General features: G+C 43.4%; 1 protein-coding gene across 1 annotated transcript in view; it reads right to left on the bottom strand.

Moving 5' to 3' along the window:
• LOC111950346 (A disintegrin and metalloproteinase with thrombospondin motifs 2-like) overlaps nt 1-18,790 on the bottom strand; it is a 59,507-nt gene extending 40,717 nt beyond the window's left edge. Inside the window, 2 exon segments of the mRNA XM_023967848.2 lie at nt 16,921-17,345; nt 18,628-18,790. Of these exon segments, the coding sequence (XP_023823616.2) occupies nt 16,921-17,345; nt 18,628-18,712 (510 nt within the window). The 5' untranslated portion in view covers nt 18,713-18,790.
• Between the last annotated feature and the right edge of the window lie 455 nt (nt 18,791-19,245).

Below are 19,245 nucleotides of genomic sequence, written 5' to 3'. Positions count from 1 at the left end.
AAAGATGTCAGTTTGTCTCTGTGGATGGTTTGTCCTCTGACAAATCAACTGTAACTTTCGGTGTTCCTCAAGGTTCCGTTTTAGGACCACTGTTGTTTTCACTATATATTGTACCTCTTGGTAACTTTCACTGCTATGCAGACGATACACAGTTGTACATTTCGATGAAACATGGTGAAGCCCCAAAATTGCCATCCCTGGAAGCCTGTGTTTCAAACATAAGGAAGTGGATGGTGGCAATTTTTTTACTTTTTCTAGGTCCCAAGAAACAAATACATCTTCTGTTGGATCTGACAATTAATCTTGATGGTTGTACAGTCGCCTCAAATAAAACGGTGAAGGACCTCAGCGTTGCTCTTGACCTTGATCTCTCTTTTGACAAACATATCAAGACTATTTCAAGGACAGTTTTTGCTCATCTTCGTAACATTGCAAAAATCTGAAACTTTCTGTCCAAAAACTATGCAGAAAAGTTAATCCATGCTTTTGTCACTTCTAGGTTAGACTACTACAATGCTCTACTTTCCAGTTACCCGGATAAAGCACTAAATAAACTTCAGTTAGTGCTAAACACGGCTACTAGAATCTTGAAATGTGATCATATTACTCCAGTGCTAGCCTCTACACTGGCTTCCTGTAAAGGCTAGGGCTGATTCAAAGATTTTACTGCTAACCTACAAACATTACATGGGCTTGCTCCTACCTATCTCTCTGATATGGTCCTGCTGTGCATACCTACACGTACACTACGGTCACAAGACKCAGGCCTCCTTATTGTCCCTAGAATTTCTAAGCAAACTGCTGGAGGCAGGGCTTTCTCCTATAGAGCTCCATTTTTATTGAATGGTCTGCCTATCCATGTGAGAGATGCAGACTCGGCCTCAACCTTTAAGTCTTTATTGAAGACTCATCTCTTCAGTAGGTCCTATGATAGAGTGTAGTCTGGCCCAGGGGTGTGAAGGTGAACGGAAAGGCACTGGAGCAACGAACAGCCCTTGCTGTCTCTGCCTGGCCGGTTCCCCTCTCTCCACCTGGATTCTCTGCCTCTAACCCTATTACAGGGGCTGAGTCACTGGCTTACTGGTGCTCTTCCATCCCGTCCCTAGGAGGGGTGTGTCACTTGAGCGGGTTGAGTTACTGACGTGATCTTCCTGTCCGGGTTTGGCGCCCCCCTTGGGTTCGTGCCGTGGGGGAGATCTTTGTGGGCTATACTCAGACTTGTCTCAGGATAGTAAGTTGGTGGTTGAAGATATCCCTCTAGTGGTGTGGGGGCTGTGCTTTGGCAAAGTGGGTGGGATTATATCCTGCCTGGTTGGCCCTGTCTGGGGGTATCGTCGAACCGGCAGTGTCTCCCGACCCCTCCCTCACAGTGTCTCCCGACCCTTCCTGTCTCAGCCTCCAGCATTAGTTTATGTGTCGGGGGCTAGGATCAGTCTGTTATGTCTGGAGTATTTCTCCTGTCTTATTCGGTGTCCTGTGTGAATTTAAGTATGCTCCGTCTAATTCTCTCTCCCTCTCCCTCTCCTCCCAGAGGACCTGAGCCCTGGTACCATGCCTCAAGACTACCTGGCCTGATGACTCATTGCTGTCCCCAATCCACCTGGTCATGCTGCTGCTCCAGTTTCAACTGTTCTGCCTGTGGCTATGGAACCCTGACCTGTTCACYGGACGTGCTACCTGTCCCAGACCTGCTGTTTTCAACTCTCTAGAGACCGCAGGAGCGGTAGAGATACTCTTAATGATCGGCTATGTAAAGCCAACTGAAATTTACTCCTGAGGTGCTGCACCCTCGACAACTACTGTGATTATTATTATTTGACCATGCTGGTCATTTATGAACATTTGAACATCTTGGCCATGTTCTGTTATAATCTCCACCCGGCACAGCCAGAAGAGGACTGGCCACCCCTCATAGCCTGGTGCCTCTCTAGGTTTCTTCCTAGGTTTTGGCCTTTCTAGGGAGTTTTTCCTAGCCATCGTGCTTCTACACCTGCATTGCTTGCTGTTTGGGGTTTTAAACTGGGTTTCTGTACAGAACTTTGAGATATCAGTTGATGTACAAAGGGCTATATAAATACATTTGATGATTTTTGTGTGTGTGTGTGTGTGTGTGTGTGTGTGTGTGCTGTCTCTTATACACATCTAGATGTGTATAAGAGACAGGTGTGTGTGTGTGTGTTTGACTCTGAGTGCCTGCATGCGTATTTTCAGGGACTGCAATATACCAGGACATAGAACAGGCCTAAAACAACAAAACATTTCCAATAAGACAACAAACTTATCTTGGGTACAGGGGAATTCACTTTTTGATTCAGTCAAAAATTAAATAAACAATTCCAAGTAAAGATGAGAGCTAATTCCACTTTACTGAGAAGGGCAGTAAACTATTTTCAAACCAGAGAAAAAAGCTGAGAAGTCAGGAGAGAAGAGGTAGGGAGAGAGGGCAGGAAAATGAATGAATACAGAGGTAGTCATGTCTGTAGGGAGAAGGGAGAGGAGAACATAGCCTGCCTGACATGTTCCAAATAAGAAGCAGACAGAGTAGAGCTCTCACTCAGGCTGACTTGCTGCCTTGCCATTAAGAACCAGACAGCTGTCTGTCTGTCTGTCAGTCTGAACAGGGGTGGAAGCACCTGAGCACTACCTTAGCTCTCAAAATGGACAGCTCTGTGTGCAATTGCAGATACTGTATACTGCAGCTAAGCACATCTCTAAGAGGTAGTGGAAGGTTTAATAGGGTTGACAATAGTACTATTGTCCAGTTGATATGAATGAACRAGCCATTGTAATAACTCCAGCCCTGTAGCCCTTTGCACTCACATCCCTGTCATCCCGTATATGTCTTGAAAATGGCAGATTTGGTCACTGATAAGTGCCTCAATTGGAATGCAGTGGCTGTATAGTAACATACTGTATATGACTCTTCGAAAAGTATTCAAACCCCTTGACTTTTTCCCCATTTTGTTACTTTACAGCCTTATTCCAAAATGGATTAAATTGTTATTTTTTCCTCATCAATCTACATACAATACCCTATAATGACAAACCAAAAACAGTTTTTGAGAAATTTATAAAACAAATAAAACTCTGAAATATTACATTTACTTAAGTATTCAATACTTTTACTTAGTACTTTGTTGAAGCACCRTTGGCAGTGATTACAGCCTCAAGTCTTCTTAGGTATGACGCTACAAGCTTGGCACACCTATATTCGGGGAGTTTCTCCCATTCTTTTCTGCAGATCCATTCAAGCTCTGTCGGATTAATGGGGAGCGTCGCAGCACAGCTATTTTCAGGTCTCTCCAGAGATGTTCGATCGGGTTCAAGTCCGGGCTCTGGCTGGGCCACTCAAGGACATTGAGAGAATTGTCCCGAAGCCACATCCACGATGTCTTGGCTGAGTGCTTAGGGTCGTTGTCCTGTTGGAAGGTAAACCTTCACCACAGTCTGAGGTCCTGAGCGCTCTGGAGCAGGTTTTCATTAAGGATCTCTCTGTACTTTGCTCCGTTCATATYTCCCTCGAACCTGACTAGTCTCCCAGTCTCTGCCGCTGAAAAACAGCCCCACAGCATTCTGCCACCACCACTCTTCACCGTTGGGATGGTGCCTGGTTTCCTCAAGACGTGACGCTTGGCATTCAGGCTAAAGAGTTCAATCTTGGATTCATCAGACCAAATAATCTTGTTTCTCATGATCTGAGAGTCCTTTAGGTGGCTTTTGGCAAACTCCAAGCGGGCTGTCTTGTGCCTTTTACTGAGGAGTGGCTTCCGTCTGGCYAGTCTACCATAAAGGCCTGATTGGTGGAGTGCTGTAGAGATGGTTGTTCTTCTGGAAGGTTCTGCCATCTTCACAGAGGACCTGTGGAGCTCTGTCAGAGTGACCATCGGGTTCTTGGTCACCTCCCTGACCAAGGCCCCTCTCCCCCACAATTGCTTTGGCCGGGCGGCCAGCTCTAGGAAAAGTCTTGGTGGTTCAAAACTTCTTCCATTCAAAAATGGTGGACGCGCTCTGTGTTCTTGGGGACTTCAATGCTGCAGTAATGTTTGGTACACTTCCCCAGATCTGTGCCTCGACACAATCCTGTCTCAGAGCTCTCGCGGTCAATTCCTTCGACCTCATGGCTTGGTTTTTGCTCTGACATGCACTGTCAACTGTGGACCTTAATAGACAGGTGCGTGCTGACCTTTCCAAACATGTCCAATCAATTGAATTTACCACAGCTGGACTCCAATCAAGTTGTGTAGAAACATCTCAAGGATGATTTATTTAATTTATTTATTTTTATTTATTATTTAACCTTTATTTAACCAGGTAGGCAAATTGAGACACGTTCTCATTTACAATTGCGACCTGGCCAAGATAAAGCAAAGCAGTTCGACACATAACAACAACACATAGTTACACATGGAGTAAAACAACATATAGTCAATGTACAGTGAAAAAAAATAAGTCTATATACAATGTGAGCAAGTGAGGTGAGATAAGGAGGTGAAGGCAAACAAATATATGTATAAATAAATAAAATATAAAAAGGCCATTGTGGCGAAGTAAATACAACACAGCAAGTAAAATAAAAACTTAAAACACTGGAATGGTTGGTTTGCAGTGGAAGAAAGCGCAAAGTAGAGACAGAATAAGATGATGCGGTGCAAAGGAGCAAAATAAATAAATAAATACAAGTAAGGTAAAGACGGTAGTTGTTTGGGCTAAATTATTAGATGGCTATGTACAGCGTGCAGTAATCTATGAGCTGCCTCTGACAGCTGGTGCTTAAAGCTAGTGAGGGAATAAGTGTTTTCCAGTTTCAGAGATTTTTGTTAGTTCGTTCCAGTCATTGGCAGCAGAGAACTGGAAGGAGAGGCGCCAAAGGAAGAATTGGTTGTTGGGGGTGACCAGAGAGATAACCTGCTGGAGCGCGTGCTACAGGTAGGTGTTGCTTGGTGACCAGCGAGCTGAGATAAGAGGGGACTTTACCTAGCAGGGTCTTGTAGATGACCTGGAACCAGTGGGTTTGGCGACGAGTATGAAGCGAGGGCCAGCCAACGAGAGTGTACAGGTCGCAAGTTGTGGGTAGTATATGGGGCTTTGGTGACAAAACGGATGGCACTGTGATAGACTGCCATCCAATTTATTGAGTAGGGTTTTTGGAGGCTATTTTGTAAATGACATCACCGAGAGTCGAGGATTGGTAGGGATGGTCAGTTTTACAAGGGTATGTTGGCAGCATGAGTGAAGGATGTTTCGTTGCGGAATAGGAGCCAATTCTAGATTTAACTTTGGATTGGAGATGTTTGATGTGAGTCTGGAAGGAGAGTTTACAGTCTAACCAGACACCTAGGTATTTGGTATGTTGTCCACATATTTCTAGGTCAGAGCCGTCCAGCAGTAGTGATGTTGGACAGGCGGGCAGGTGCAGGCAGCGATCGGTTGAAGAGCATGCATTTAGTTTTACTTGTATTTAAGAGCAATTGGAGGGCCACGGAAGGAGAGTTGTATGTGCATTGAAGCTCGCATGATCAATGGAAACAGGATGCACCTGAGCTCAATTTTGAGTCTCATAGCAAAGGGTCTGAATACTTATGTAAATAAGGTATTTCTGTTTAATTTTGAATGCATTTGCAAAAATAATAAAAAAACCTGTTTTTCACTTTGTCATTATGTGGTATTGTGTGTAGATTGATGAGGGGATTTTTTTTTTTAAAAGAGTAAGGCTGTAGCGTAACAAAATATGGAAAAAGTATACTGTACAGTGCATTCAGAATGATTATATCACTCCCCTTTGACTTTTTCCACATTTTGCTGTTTGTGTTACAGCCTGTATTTGAAATGAATAAAATTTAGATTTTTTGGTCACTGGCCTACACACAACCCCCYGTAATGTCAATGCGGAATTGTGTTTTTTATTTTTTATTTTATTTTTTATAAAAAATGAAAAACTGAGTCAATAATATTCAACCCCTTATGTCAAGCCTAAAGTAAACATTTCCTTAGCAACTCATATAATAAGTTGCATGCACTCACTCTGTGTGCAAAAAYACTGTTTAACACGATTTTTAAACGACTGCCTCATCTCTGTACCCCACACACACAATTATCTGTAAGGTCCCTCAGTCRAGAAGTGAATTTCAAACACAGATTCAACCACAAAGACCAGGGAGGTTTTCCAATGCCTCGCAAAAAGGGCACCTATTGGAAGATGTGTTATTAAAAAAAGCTAACACTGAATGTCCCTTTGAGCTTTGAGGTAAAGTTATTAATTATACTTTGGATGATGTATCAGAGACAGAGCTGGCCTCCGCCAAGTACCCTGCCCTGAACTGTCACCAGCYGGCTACCACCTGGTTACTCAACCCTGCACCTTAGATGCTGCTGCCTATGTACATAGACATATGGAACACTGGTCACTGGAATACTGGTCATTTTAATAAYGTTTACATACTGTTTTACCCACTTCATATGCATATACTGTATTCTAGTCAAGTCATATCCCATTCAACTACTGCTATACATATACTATTCTAKCCTACATATTCTTCAGATATACTACATATTCKATCCATATACTGTCCATAATGTCTATACATCCCATCATATATATAACAGTGGAGAACAGCGTCAAACACATGGACACCATGTCTGTGGTGTATTTGATATCATTCCACTTATTACGCTCCAGCCATTACCACAAACCTGTCCTCCGCAATTAAGGTGCCACCAACCTCCTGTGATATACAGTTGAAGTCGGAAGTTCACATACACTTAGGTTGGAGTCATTAAAACTCGTTTTACAACCACTCCACAAATGTCTTGTTAACAAACTATAGTTWTGTCAAGTCGGTTAGGACATCTACTTTGTGCATGACACAAGTAATTTTTCCAACAAATGTTTACWGACATATTATTTCACTTATAATTCACTGTATCACAATTCCAGTGGGTCAGAAGTTTACATACATTAAGTTGACTGTGCCTTTAAACAGTTTGGAAAATTCCAGAAAATGATGTTATGGCTTTAGAAACTTCTGATAGGCTAATTGACATCATTTGAGTCAATTGGAGATGTACCTGTGGATGTATTTCAAGGCCTACCTTCAAACTCAGTGCCTCTTTGCTTGACATCATGGGTAATTCAGAAGAAATCAGCCAAGACCTCAAAAAAATTATTGTAGACCTCCGCAAGTCTGGATCATCCTTGGGAGCAATTTCCAAATGCCTGAAGTTACCACGTTCATCTGTACAAACAATAGTACGCAAGAATAAACACCATGGGACCATGCAGCCGTCATACCGCTCAGAAAGGAGATGCGTTCTGTCTCCTAGAGATGAACGTACTTTGGTGCGAAAAGTGCACATCAATCCCAGAACAACAGCAAAGGACCTTGTGAAGATGCTGGAGGAAAGATGCTGCAAGCTCCAACAGTGCAGTATAATATCGAACAATTCACAACAATACACACAAATCTAAAAGTAAAATAATGGAATTAGGAAATATATAAATATTAGGACGAGCAATGTCGGAATGGCATTGACTAAAATACAKTAGAATARAATACAGTATATACATATGAAATAAATCTAGCAGTATGTAAACATTATTAAAGTGACCAGTGATTCCATGTCTATGTATATAGAGCAGCAGCTYCTAAGGTGCAGGGTTGAGTAACCGGGTGGTAGCCGGCTAGTGCTGGCTATTTAACAGTCTGACGGCCTTGAGATAGAAGCTGTTTTCAGTCTCTCGGYCCCTGCTTTGATGCACCTGTATTGACCTCGCCTTCTAGATGATACCKGTCTAATGTCCATTGCTCGTGTTTCTTGGCCCAAGCAAACCTCTTCTTCTTATTGGTGTCCTTTAGTAGTTGTTTCTTTGCTGCAATTCGACCATGAAGGCCTGATTCACGCAGKCTCCTCTGAACAGTTGATGTTGAGATGTATCTRTTACTTGAACTCTGTGAAGCATTTACTTGGGCTGCAATTTCTAATGAACTYATCCTCTTCAGCAGAGGTAACTCTGGCTCTTCCTTTCCTGTGGCGGTCCTCATGTGAGCCAGTTTCATCATAGCTCTTGATAGTTTTTGCGACTGCACTTGAAGAAACTTTAAAAGTTCTTGAAATTTCCCCCCATTGACTGACGGGCCAAAGCTACTTGTGATTTGTGTTGGATTGTTGATGTTCATTCTAGTAATCCCTTTCCTTTYTCTGCTAACCACTGAAAGCAGAAATATAGGACATGGATAGATTGAAACTGAAATCCCTTCTGGGCTGCATTCATTCTTCATTACAAGCTGACAATCAAACTCACAGCAGCCAGCCCTGCTAACGGGTGTCAGGAATCAACACAAYGACATCAATGTTAACCTCAACAGACTAAAATCATAAAAGCCTAATAAAACAATAACTGTTTAAAGTACAATATATACACAAGCATGGTCTAATGAAAACAATATTGCTCTCCCTCTCCCTCTCTCTCACAACCCCCCCTCCCCCCTGCACGCCAGCGGGTGGGGGGTGGCATGGCTTCTGGGGGCCCCAAACAGGGGTTGGAGCCCCCCCTCCCCAGATAGCATATGCCAAAATGTGTAGAATAGCAGGAAATGTAATTAAAGAACGCTAAATTCTCTCAGCCTCATTGCAAAAATGTAGAATAGTAGTTATAAAACTGGACATTTTCCTCAACCATTATAATGTGTTGAATTGCAGAAAATTAACTTTAAAACATTTTCTCTTTGCCCCATGGGAAAATGTGTTGAATTAGAAGAAAAGCTTAGATGCTGGGGGAACCGCAAAACTGCTGTATGCCACTGACGCATGCACACACATTAAACTGTCCTGAGTCATCGGGTCAGATCTCACATGTATTGCCTCCATTCGGAACTCTCTTGAGTTAAATCAAAAATTACTCAAACAAACTAATAAACAAAGGACATCAAATAAGCTCTAGCTGAGCAACAATCTCACACGGAACATACCAACTGCTCCCAGCAACAACTAACACAGTACCTACCAACGCTTTCTGATAAACAACCAACACGAAATCACAATCAACTTCTCCAGCAATGATCTCTGCCTTCCTGAACAGAACACTGGCTTTTATATAGCTTCAGGTGGCAATGGTAATTAGAGACAGCTGCATCTTGACGAGGGGGCGGGGTCAGCTCTCCAATCATCCATTGGGGCCGACCAATCAGCTGCTTGGGGAGAAATTCCAGGAAGCCATCTCCTGAAACACACACACTCAAATAGAAACTTCAACACAGAAACTGGGGAACGTAACACTAACATCCACACTGCGGTTTTCCATTTGGAGACCGCAACTCCTGCAGGGACTGGCCAAGCCAGGTGGCTGAGATCACATCGCATACTGTAACTACAGACAGGACCGGAGGGAACTATCAAGACCCAACTCCTCGTTTTYATTCCCGCCCATCACTTTAACATTGCATTTGGATAGAGTCACACTCAACACTTTGTCTGTGTGTGCCCTGACACGCTTTTCCTTTGAAATGTTTTCCGCAGAAACATCTACTGTASGTATCCAGGTCGTGCTCCTTTACACCATGACATACATAGACAACTCTAAATGCTACGGTGTCAGTCATGGAATTCTTCAAGACGTTCCATGTTTTTCAKCTGCATAATTGGACCAAGTATCACGGCCCTGAAAGAAAGCCGACACAGAATCAAACAAAAACAAAACACGRMAAGACATCTCKAAGGAGGTCAGCTGTATTCGTGTGTTTAGACCTGTTCTCTACAGCAGAGGCCTTGTGTCTTCCGGTTCAAAGATCCTCTTTACGCTCAAGCTGGGCTTGTTATCTCAACTATAAATCCYGACAAGAGCGCCAATATGTCACTTTGAAACGGTAATGTAACACACAGCCTGCTGGACTGGGCATTCAGCCAGATGGATGAGAGATGGAGAGAGGGAAGGCGGACACTAGACAGACAGACAGACAGTGAGAGACAACATGATAGACAGACAGTGTGGTAGACAGACAGACTGGCCACATGAGCGCTTAGTGGTGGAGGAAGAMGAATGCTTTCTTGTATCCTACAATTAAGACTGAGGTTTTCTTCCACACTTATATAGAAAGAGATCTGAACTCTGGTGAGAGGAAAGGAAATGTGCCTGTGCAGTGGGCTCCTCACTTCTATCATTCAATGCTGCTTCCTCCAGCTTGTAGCAATGGTAAGTGTGGCTTGTGGAATGTTAATGGCATCATCAAAGGCCACAGATATATGATAGATATATGATATATAGATCCATAGAGACCAGATYCAGGGGATTCTGGAATGGCCCTAGCTGACAAGTGTGTTCCTCTTTAACCCCTCTCCACTGCTCACTCAGCTCCACAAAAGAGAGTGTCTCCTATTGGTCCAAACCAGAGAGGGGGTCAACAGATGGCTGCATCCTCTGCCAAGTCCCCAACAACTGGATGTTGGAGGTTATACACAACTGACATACGCTGAGTACACCAAACATTATGAACACCTTGAGTTGCACCTCTCTTTTTGTCCTCAGAACAGCCTCAATTTGAAAGTGTTCCACGTGTTTGCCCGTCCATGTTGACTCCAATGCTTCCCACAGTTGTGTCAAGTTGGCTGGATGTCCTTTGGGTGGTGGACCATTCTTGATATACCTGTGAAAAACTCAGCAGATCTTGATGCAAACCGGTGCATCTGGCACCTACTGCCATACCCCGTTCAAAGGCACTTAAATGTTTTGTCTTACCCATTCACCCTCTGAATGGCACACATACACAATCCATGTCTGAATTGTCTCAAGTACTCCTCCCCTTCATCTACACTGATTGAAGTGGATTTAACAAGTGACATCAATAAGAGATCGTAGCTTTCACCTGGATTCACCTGGTCAGTCTATGTCATGGAGCAGGTGTTCTAAATGTTTTGTATACTCAGTTAATATAATGCAATTGATGGAGGATTTTCAACCAACACAGAAACCATCAAAACGCAAAATTGAAAACAGATAGATATCACGTACGCACGCATACACGCACACACGCCCACGCACGCAGACTAAGCTGACACGCTGACCCCTTGGGACAAATTGCAAAGAGGATGGTTCCATGACAATCTCTGTAGCATAGGCCACAACAGATTCTCAGCCCCCCCCCCCCCCCCCCCCCAATAATAATAATTTGGTGGATGTCACTTTCTCCAATATCAGTTTCCTATAGATACTGCGGCAATGGCAACAGCTTGTGCTCTGCTGGATGTCTGAAGCGGACACTTGTAGTGCACCTCCTACTCAGTTCTCACTTAGCAGGGGTGCGGCCTGCTCGGCTCTGGCATGGTGCAGTCTGCTAATGATGATACTCAGCCTGGCCTGCAATACCATGGCCATGCAGAGGGATGTGTGGAGAACATAGAGCAGACGATGAGAAGACCTAGGGCCTTAAAACCCGACTCAGTAAGTCCCAAATTAAATGTCACTTTTTTTCTGGTATATTATATCTTGAAGTGTATAGACAAAATATGTATTTGCCATTTGGATCACTTCAAAGTGATACATGTGAAGGTTTTATGAATATTGTTACAAACTGCAGGTAAGGTTTCTCCTGGTAATTATGACGCATATGCCTATTGATAATTCTCTTGCGCACCTTCTACTGTCCATCTGATCCATCCAGGACTACTGATCCATCCAGGATTGCCCCCCATCCAGGATTGCTCCCCATCTATCATCAGAGTTCGTATTGTTAGTGACCTAAACTGAGACATGCTTAACACCCCGGCTGTCCCACAATCTAAACTAGATGCCCTCAATCTCACACAAATGATCAAGGAACCTACCAGGTACCACCCTAAATCCGTAAACGCGGGCACCCTCATAGATATCATCCTGACCAACCTCACACACTAATACACCTCTGCTGTCTTCAACCAGGATCTCACGATCACTGCCTCATTGCCTGCGTCCGTAATGGGTCCGCGGTCAAACGACCACTCCTCGTCACTGTCAAACACTCCCAAAACACTTCAGCAAGCAGGCCTTTCTAATCAACCTTGCCCGAGTATCCTGAAAGGACACTGATCTCATCCCGTCAGTAAGGATGCCTGGTTGCTCTTTAAAAGTGCTTTCCTCACCATCTTAAATAAGCATGCCCCATTAAAAAAAATGTAGAACTAAGAACAGATATAGCCCTTGGTTCACCCCATACTTGACTGCCTTGACCAGCACAAAACATCCTGTGCGTTCTGCATTAGCATCGAATAGCCCCGGTATATGCAACTTTTCAGGGAAGTCAGGACCAATACTCAGTCAGTTAGGAAAGCAAGGATAGCTTTTTCAAACAGAAATTTGCATCCTGTAGCACTAATTCCAAAAATGTTGGGACACTGTAAAGTCCATGGAGAATAAGAGCACCTCCTCCCAGCTGCCCACTGCTCTGAGGCTAGGAAACACTGTCACCACTGATAAATCCACGATAATCGATCATTTCAAAAGCATTTTTCTACGGCTGGCCATGCTTCCACCTGGCTACCCCGACCCCGGCCAACAGCTCAGCACCCCTCACAGCAACTTGCCCAAGCAAACCTATTTCACCTTCACCCAAATCCAGATAGCCGATGTCAGAAAGAGCTGCAAAATCTGGATCCTTACAAAACAGCTGAGCTAGACAATCTGGACCCTCTCTTTCTAAAATGATCTGCCAAAATTGTTGCACCCCTATTACTAGCCTGTTCAACCTCTCTTTCGTATCGTCTGAGATCCCCAAAGATTGGAAAGCTGCCGCGGTCATCCCCCTCTTCAAAGGGGGACACTCTTGACCCAAATGTTATAGATCTATATTTATATATTTTTATTTTAACTTTATTTAACTAGGCAGTCAGTTAAGAACACATTCTTATTTTCAATGACCATTTTGAATCCCACTGTACCTTCTCCACTATGCAATCTGGCTTCCGAGCTGGTCAGGGGTGCACCTCAACCACGCTCAAGGTCCTAAACGATATCATAACCGCTATCGATAAAAGACAGTATTGTGCAGCCGTCTCATCGACCTGCAAGGCTTTCGACTCTGTCAATCACCGCATTCTCATCAGCAGACCAATAGCCTTAACTTCTCAAATCACTCCTCGCCTGGTTCACCAACTACTTCTCAGATAGAGTTCAGTGTGTCAAATCGGAGGCCTGTTGTCCGGACCTCTGGCAGTCTCTATGGGGGTGCCACAGGGTTCAATTCTGGGCCTACTCTTTTCTCTGTATATATCAATGATGTCAATCTTGCTGCTGGTGATTCTCTGATCCACCTCTACGCAGATGACACCGTTATGTATACATCTGGCCCTTCTTTGGACACTGTGTTAACAAACCTCCAGACGAGCTACAATGCCATACAACACTCCTTCCTTGGCCTCCAACTGCTTTTAAATGCTAGTAAAACTAAATGCATGCTTTTCAACCGATTGCTACCTACAATCGCCCGACCGACCAGCATCACTACTCTGGACGGTTCTGACATAGAATATGTGACAACTACAAATACCTAGGTGTTGGTTAGACTGTAAACTCTCCATCCAGACTCACATTAAGCATCTCCAATCCAAAGTTAAATCTAGAATTGGCTTCTATTTCGCAACAAAGCCTCCTTCAGTCATGCTGCCAAATATACCCTTGTAAAACTGACTATCCTACCGATCCTTGACTTTGGCGATGTCATCTATAAAATAGCCTTCAACACTCTACTCAACAAATTGGATGCAGTCTATCACAGTCCATCCGTTTTGTCACCAAAGCCCCATATACTACCCACCACTGCGACCTGTATGCTCTCGTTGGCTGCCCTCACTCATATTTGTCACCAAACCCACTGGCTCCAGGTCATCTATAAGTCTTTGTAGGTAAAACCCCGCCTATACTCAGCTCACTGGTCACCATAGCAACTCCCACCGCAGCACACGCTCCAGCAGGTATATTCACTGGTCACCCCCAAAACCAGCACCTCTTTGGCTGCTTTTCCTTCCAGTTCTCTCTGCCAATGACTGGAACTAATTGCAAAAATCACTGAAGTTGGAGTCCTTTATCTCCCTCTCTAACTTTAAGCATCAGCTGTCAGAGCAGCTTACAGATCACTGTACTTTTACACAGCCAATATGTAAATAGCACACCCAACTACCTCATCCCCATATTGTTACTTATCCTCTTGCTCTTTTGCACCCCAGTATCTCTACTTGCACATCATCATCTGCACATCTATCACTCCAGTGTTAATGCTAAATTGAATTATTTCGCCCCTATGGCCTATGTATTGCCTTACCTCCCTACTCTTCTACATTTGCACACTCGTTACATAGATTTTTCCATTGTGTTACTGACTGTATTTTGTTTTTGTAACTCTGCTGTTGTTTTTGTCGCACTGCTTTGCTTTATCTTGGCCAGGTTGCAGTTGTAAATGAAACTGGTTCTCGACTGGCCTACCTGGTTAAACAAAGGTGAAATAAAAAAATAAAAACATAAATAAAACAGCAACACATCAACAATATATATCTACTATACCTCTCAATACAAACGAGACACATAAAATGAGAGTTGAGTGATACAGAATAAACATGTAGTTTAGCTGACAAATAAATGTGGCTCCTGGCTGTCAGTCCGTCTGTACGTCTGCCTGTCTGTGCGACAGCTGACGATAGGCCRGGGCACAGATTTGAAAAMACTGGTGGGTTTGTCGTTACAAAATTGCTTTGATGTTGCTTGCTTGAGCTTCTGAATGAAAACTGGAATTGTGGGCGATTTTCATTCAGCAAGGGATTGAGAATATKTTCCTAGTGCAACACTTGCTAGTTGGACCATATTTCAGACTTCTCAGCATGACCAGTGCCAGCAGCATGCTGGACACTATGRATAATAWTCACAAAAGCCCGCTCGGTCTACTGGTAAGCTAATTTAGCTGGCTCACAAACAGATAGATCCACACACGCATTGCTTGCAAATCTGCATAGCCTACCAGTGGGTGATAAACCTATAGCCAAACAAACCTTCATSCWCTTGCAAACTTTGYTGGAGTTGCTAGCTGGCTGAGTGTTTTCATTAAGGATGTGGRGTTTACTATTGCAACTTTTTGATGGCGAATTTATTCAACCCTRTAGTTGCTGAGGATCAACTTTAAACAGGCAAGTGTTTGCACTGCAAGAGATCAAGCAGATAACGACACCACTGTTGCACCACAGTAGGTGGCCTATATTGTTCAACTTGTCTATGTAATTTAGAATTACATCTTAGTTCTGTAATGTTCCTAGCCGACTCCACTTGTAAATTGTAATTCTTATGCAGTAGAGTAACCCACACTGAACAAAAATAGCAATGAAACATGTAAAGTGTTAGTCCCATGTTTCAATAATAAATCCATGAAATGTTCCATATGTACAAAAAGCATATTTCTCTCAAATGTTGTGCATAAATGTGTTTACATCCCTGTTAGAGAGCATTTCTTCTTYGCCAAGATAATCCATCCCCCTGACAGGTGTGGCATATCAAGTTGATTAAACAGCATGATCATTWCACAGGTGCACCTTGTGCTGGGGACAGTAAAAGGCCACTCTAAAACGGACAGTTTTGTCACACAACACAATGCCACAGATGTCTCAAGTTTTGAGGGAGTATCCAATTGGCATGCTCTGCAGAAATGTCCACCAGAGCTGTTTCCAGAGAATTKAATGTTCATTTCTCTACCATAAGCCGCCTCCGACGTCGTTTTAGAGAATTTGACAGTACATSTAACCRGCCTCACGACTGCAGACCACGTGTATGGTGTTGTGTTTCTAAAAACCTGTTTTTGCTTTGTCATTAGGGGTTATTCTGCGTAGATTGATGAGGAAAAAAACGATTTAATACATTTTATAACAAGGCTGTAACATATAACAAAATGCGGAAARAGTCAAGGGGTCTGAATACTTTCCGAGAGACTGTATGTGGACTGAGGGATTAAATAGAGAACCTGCACTCGTCTGTCACAACACAGACAGTACTCTGTATGGACATGCTGTGGTGCTATGTGCTCCAAGCAGAGAAATGTAACACTCCTCACAGAGAGGAAAGAGTACTACAAGTCACTCACAGTCACAGACAGAAACTCAGCAATGAGACTGTCCATGTTTGRATACCGGTCTTTCTCTTGACAGTTGTTTTCTGACACCATAGTCTGGACTTGTTTATTGGACAGTTCTGATCACATCACTGCAAGTGTGTTTTGTYCAGATGACACGGGGGTTAAAGAGAGAAAAACACAGTGGTGTGTTTTTAACAAATGGTTTACTTTATTGCTAATTCTAAATTCAGAYTTGTCTGAAACCCACCTTGAGAGAGTACTACTCTGCAATGAGTGCTCTGTGTATCTTTAAGACGGGGTGGGGGCTTTGGCTAAACTATTTCATGTCATCATTAAGATATGTGGTTTTATTCCAGCTGGGTGGGAGGGAAAGAGGAGTGGATAAAGTAGCTGTCTGGGATATGAAGCGTAAGCCTCCAGGGACTTACAGCTCCACTGGGCCTCGCTCCCTCCCTCAACACAGAGACCTGCATACTGAATACTGCCRCCCTGCCTGCTGGAGGCCAACCAGCAATGCCAAGCAGGGAAAGAGAAGTTTGACATGAGATTACGTATGCTGCTTTTGTTTTTTACAGTCCTATATTTCATGCAGACAATTATGAATAACATCTGCCTACATAAAAAAAAAACTTCAGTCCTTCTGTGCAGAGATACACAACCACAACAATGTGCCAGAGGTTCAACTCTCCAACCTCTCCTGTCTTTTTGGATGACATAAGTCTAGCCACCTTCAATACTATGGGATTGCCCCTTTGTCTATCATCTGTACCTAATACAGTTCTACAGGAGCAATATCAGTGTAACAACTATACACGAGGGACACATTTATCAACAGTGCAGCACTTACCAGGCCATCACAGTTGCTGATAGCGACGGATGTGTCCCTGACGTTGGTGACCTCTCCTACATAAAAGCAGTCGCTGTSCCGTAGAGGCTCATAGGTGGTCTGGCTTCCCTCCTCGTGCCACTCCACCTTAGCTCCGGGGACCACCAGCCTGGAGTTGAGGTGCAGGCGTAGGTGGAGCTCCTGGCCGAACACAGTGACATTGTAGAAGAGTGTCTCCCTGTGCCTGGCTGTACCCTCTCCCTCCTCCAGGTCTCCATGGCTGGGGTCTGAGGCKGCTGCAGCCTCTCTTCTCCAGCGTCTGTGGGCCTGCTGGTGCTGGCTGTCCAGTTGAGGTGCAGAGACAGCACCTGAGAGGAAGCGGCCCTCGGAATCAGTGTTCACAGGCTTAACAACGCCATACTCCCTCAGGACATGCTGCAGAGAYTCTGTATACACAGGGAGAGACAGAATCACACACTGATCAATACACACATAATCGTGCACAGGAGCACAGATGCACTCAAACAGTCCCCCCCTCATACACACACATGCACAGGCACATGCATGTGTGTGTGTCTATAGTATCAATAGCACAGTGGAGGCTGGTGAGAGGAGCTATTGGAGGACAGGCTCATTGTAATGGCTGAAGTGGAATAGTGTCAAACATGTGGTTTCCACATGTTTGATATGTTTGATATATTCCATAAATTCCATTCCAGCTATTACAATGAGCCCATCCTCCTATAGCTCCTCCCACCAGCATCCACTGCTATAGCATAGGTCAAAACTTATGCTGGGTCTAACTTTATAAACACATTATATCATAAAATGTGAATCTATCGCTGACACATTTTACAACCCCAACTGACTTTGGTATATTTCCTACCTTATCAATAAACCACAGGCAATAATGAGCATTGACTAATAGGCCTATCAACAACAACAAAAAACGTCGGTGTGCCCCTGTGTTCACGCCCGTTCGCGCGCAGATGAGCACGCTCGTCTCGTCCAAGTTCAGAGCAAACACATCAATTTATATGCATGACTGCATCTATTGTCTACTTGCGAGTTGCGACAGTTTTGGTTGGAAGCTGTGACCCAGCACGCATACAAGCACATGTCAAGACCGGGTGATGATTAAAGCTGTCAACTATGAAGAATAACTGAGGTCGATATTCATGAAATCAGGTAATTACAAATGTCAAATCAAATTGAAGCGTAAAGTTGAATTTCATTCCAACCATTTATTTTACTAGTCAAATGCAATGGCTTATTTGGAGACGGTCGTTTTTAGGTTAACTTAAGCTATAACTGCTATAAAAACTTTAACAATACATTTGCTAATTCATACGACTATATATATAACGAATTTTAATCAATAGTGCATGATCTATGTTCCATTGGAATGTTCTTCAGATGCTGAAATTGAGCGCACGTAAACTGTGTTTGAATGAAAAAGAAATGTGGAAAAAGTTGGTCTCATGCAAAAGAAAGGGAAACGTACTGAGACACTGCAAAAAAAACTACCATAGGTACTCAACGATATTTCTGTTTATGTAAAATGTTATTGAACTTGTATAGGCTACGACATAACCTGTGTGAATTTGACATGCTCCAAGATCGAATCGTGATCAGATTATTTTCGCAAGGGTGGTAGCCTACCTAGGTTATTAAAGCCTAAGCTTTACACAATTGTATCAAACGTATAAAACCATCAATCACACATACCTATGCCATTGGAGATATAAAGTCCATTCGCGTGAATTAAATGCAGTAAAATAATAAAGAATGCAAATCCAGGCGTAACATCCATTGCAGGTATGAAGAAAAAGACCGCACATCAGAGGCGGACTTTGAGATTCTAGATAATGCGATCTACCAGCCCCGAACCCCCTCCGGAACAGATCGCAAAGTGCTCTCTCTCTCTCTCTCTCTCTCTCTCTCTCTCTCTCTCTCTCTCTCTCTCTCTCTCTCTCTCTCTCTCTCTCTCACACACACACACAACGTAATAAAGTAATATGTAGAAATTAAGCTATTGTATCATGTAACATTATCACTCACAGGGAACAGTGATAACGATATAGCGCACATATTTGGCCACTTTAAATCGATAACGAACTTTACAAATGGTTATAAGACATATCGGTGTGGGAATCAAGACTGTCCATCACCCTCTGACCTTGAATTTCCCATGGTCTATGGAGCCTTACAACATAATAATAATAATAATGAATGCCATTTAGCAGACAAAAAAGCTACTTASTCATGCTGTTCCTACATGACCACCAATCGAAAACAACGATCTTGGTGTTGCAAGTGCCATGCTCTACCCAACCATATATATTT

Source organism: Salvelinus sp. IW2-2015, linkage group LG23, assembly GCF_002910315.2.
Source record: "Salvelinus sp. IW2-2015 linkage group LG23, ASM291031v2, whole genome shotgun sequence".
NCBI lineage: Eukaryota > Metazoa > Chordata > Actinopteri > Salmoniformes > Salmonidae > Salvelinus > Salvelinus sp. IW2-2015.
The sequence above is the reverse complement of the archived record's forward strand: the minus strand, read 5'-3'. Positions and strand labels throughout refer to the sequence as shown.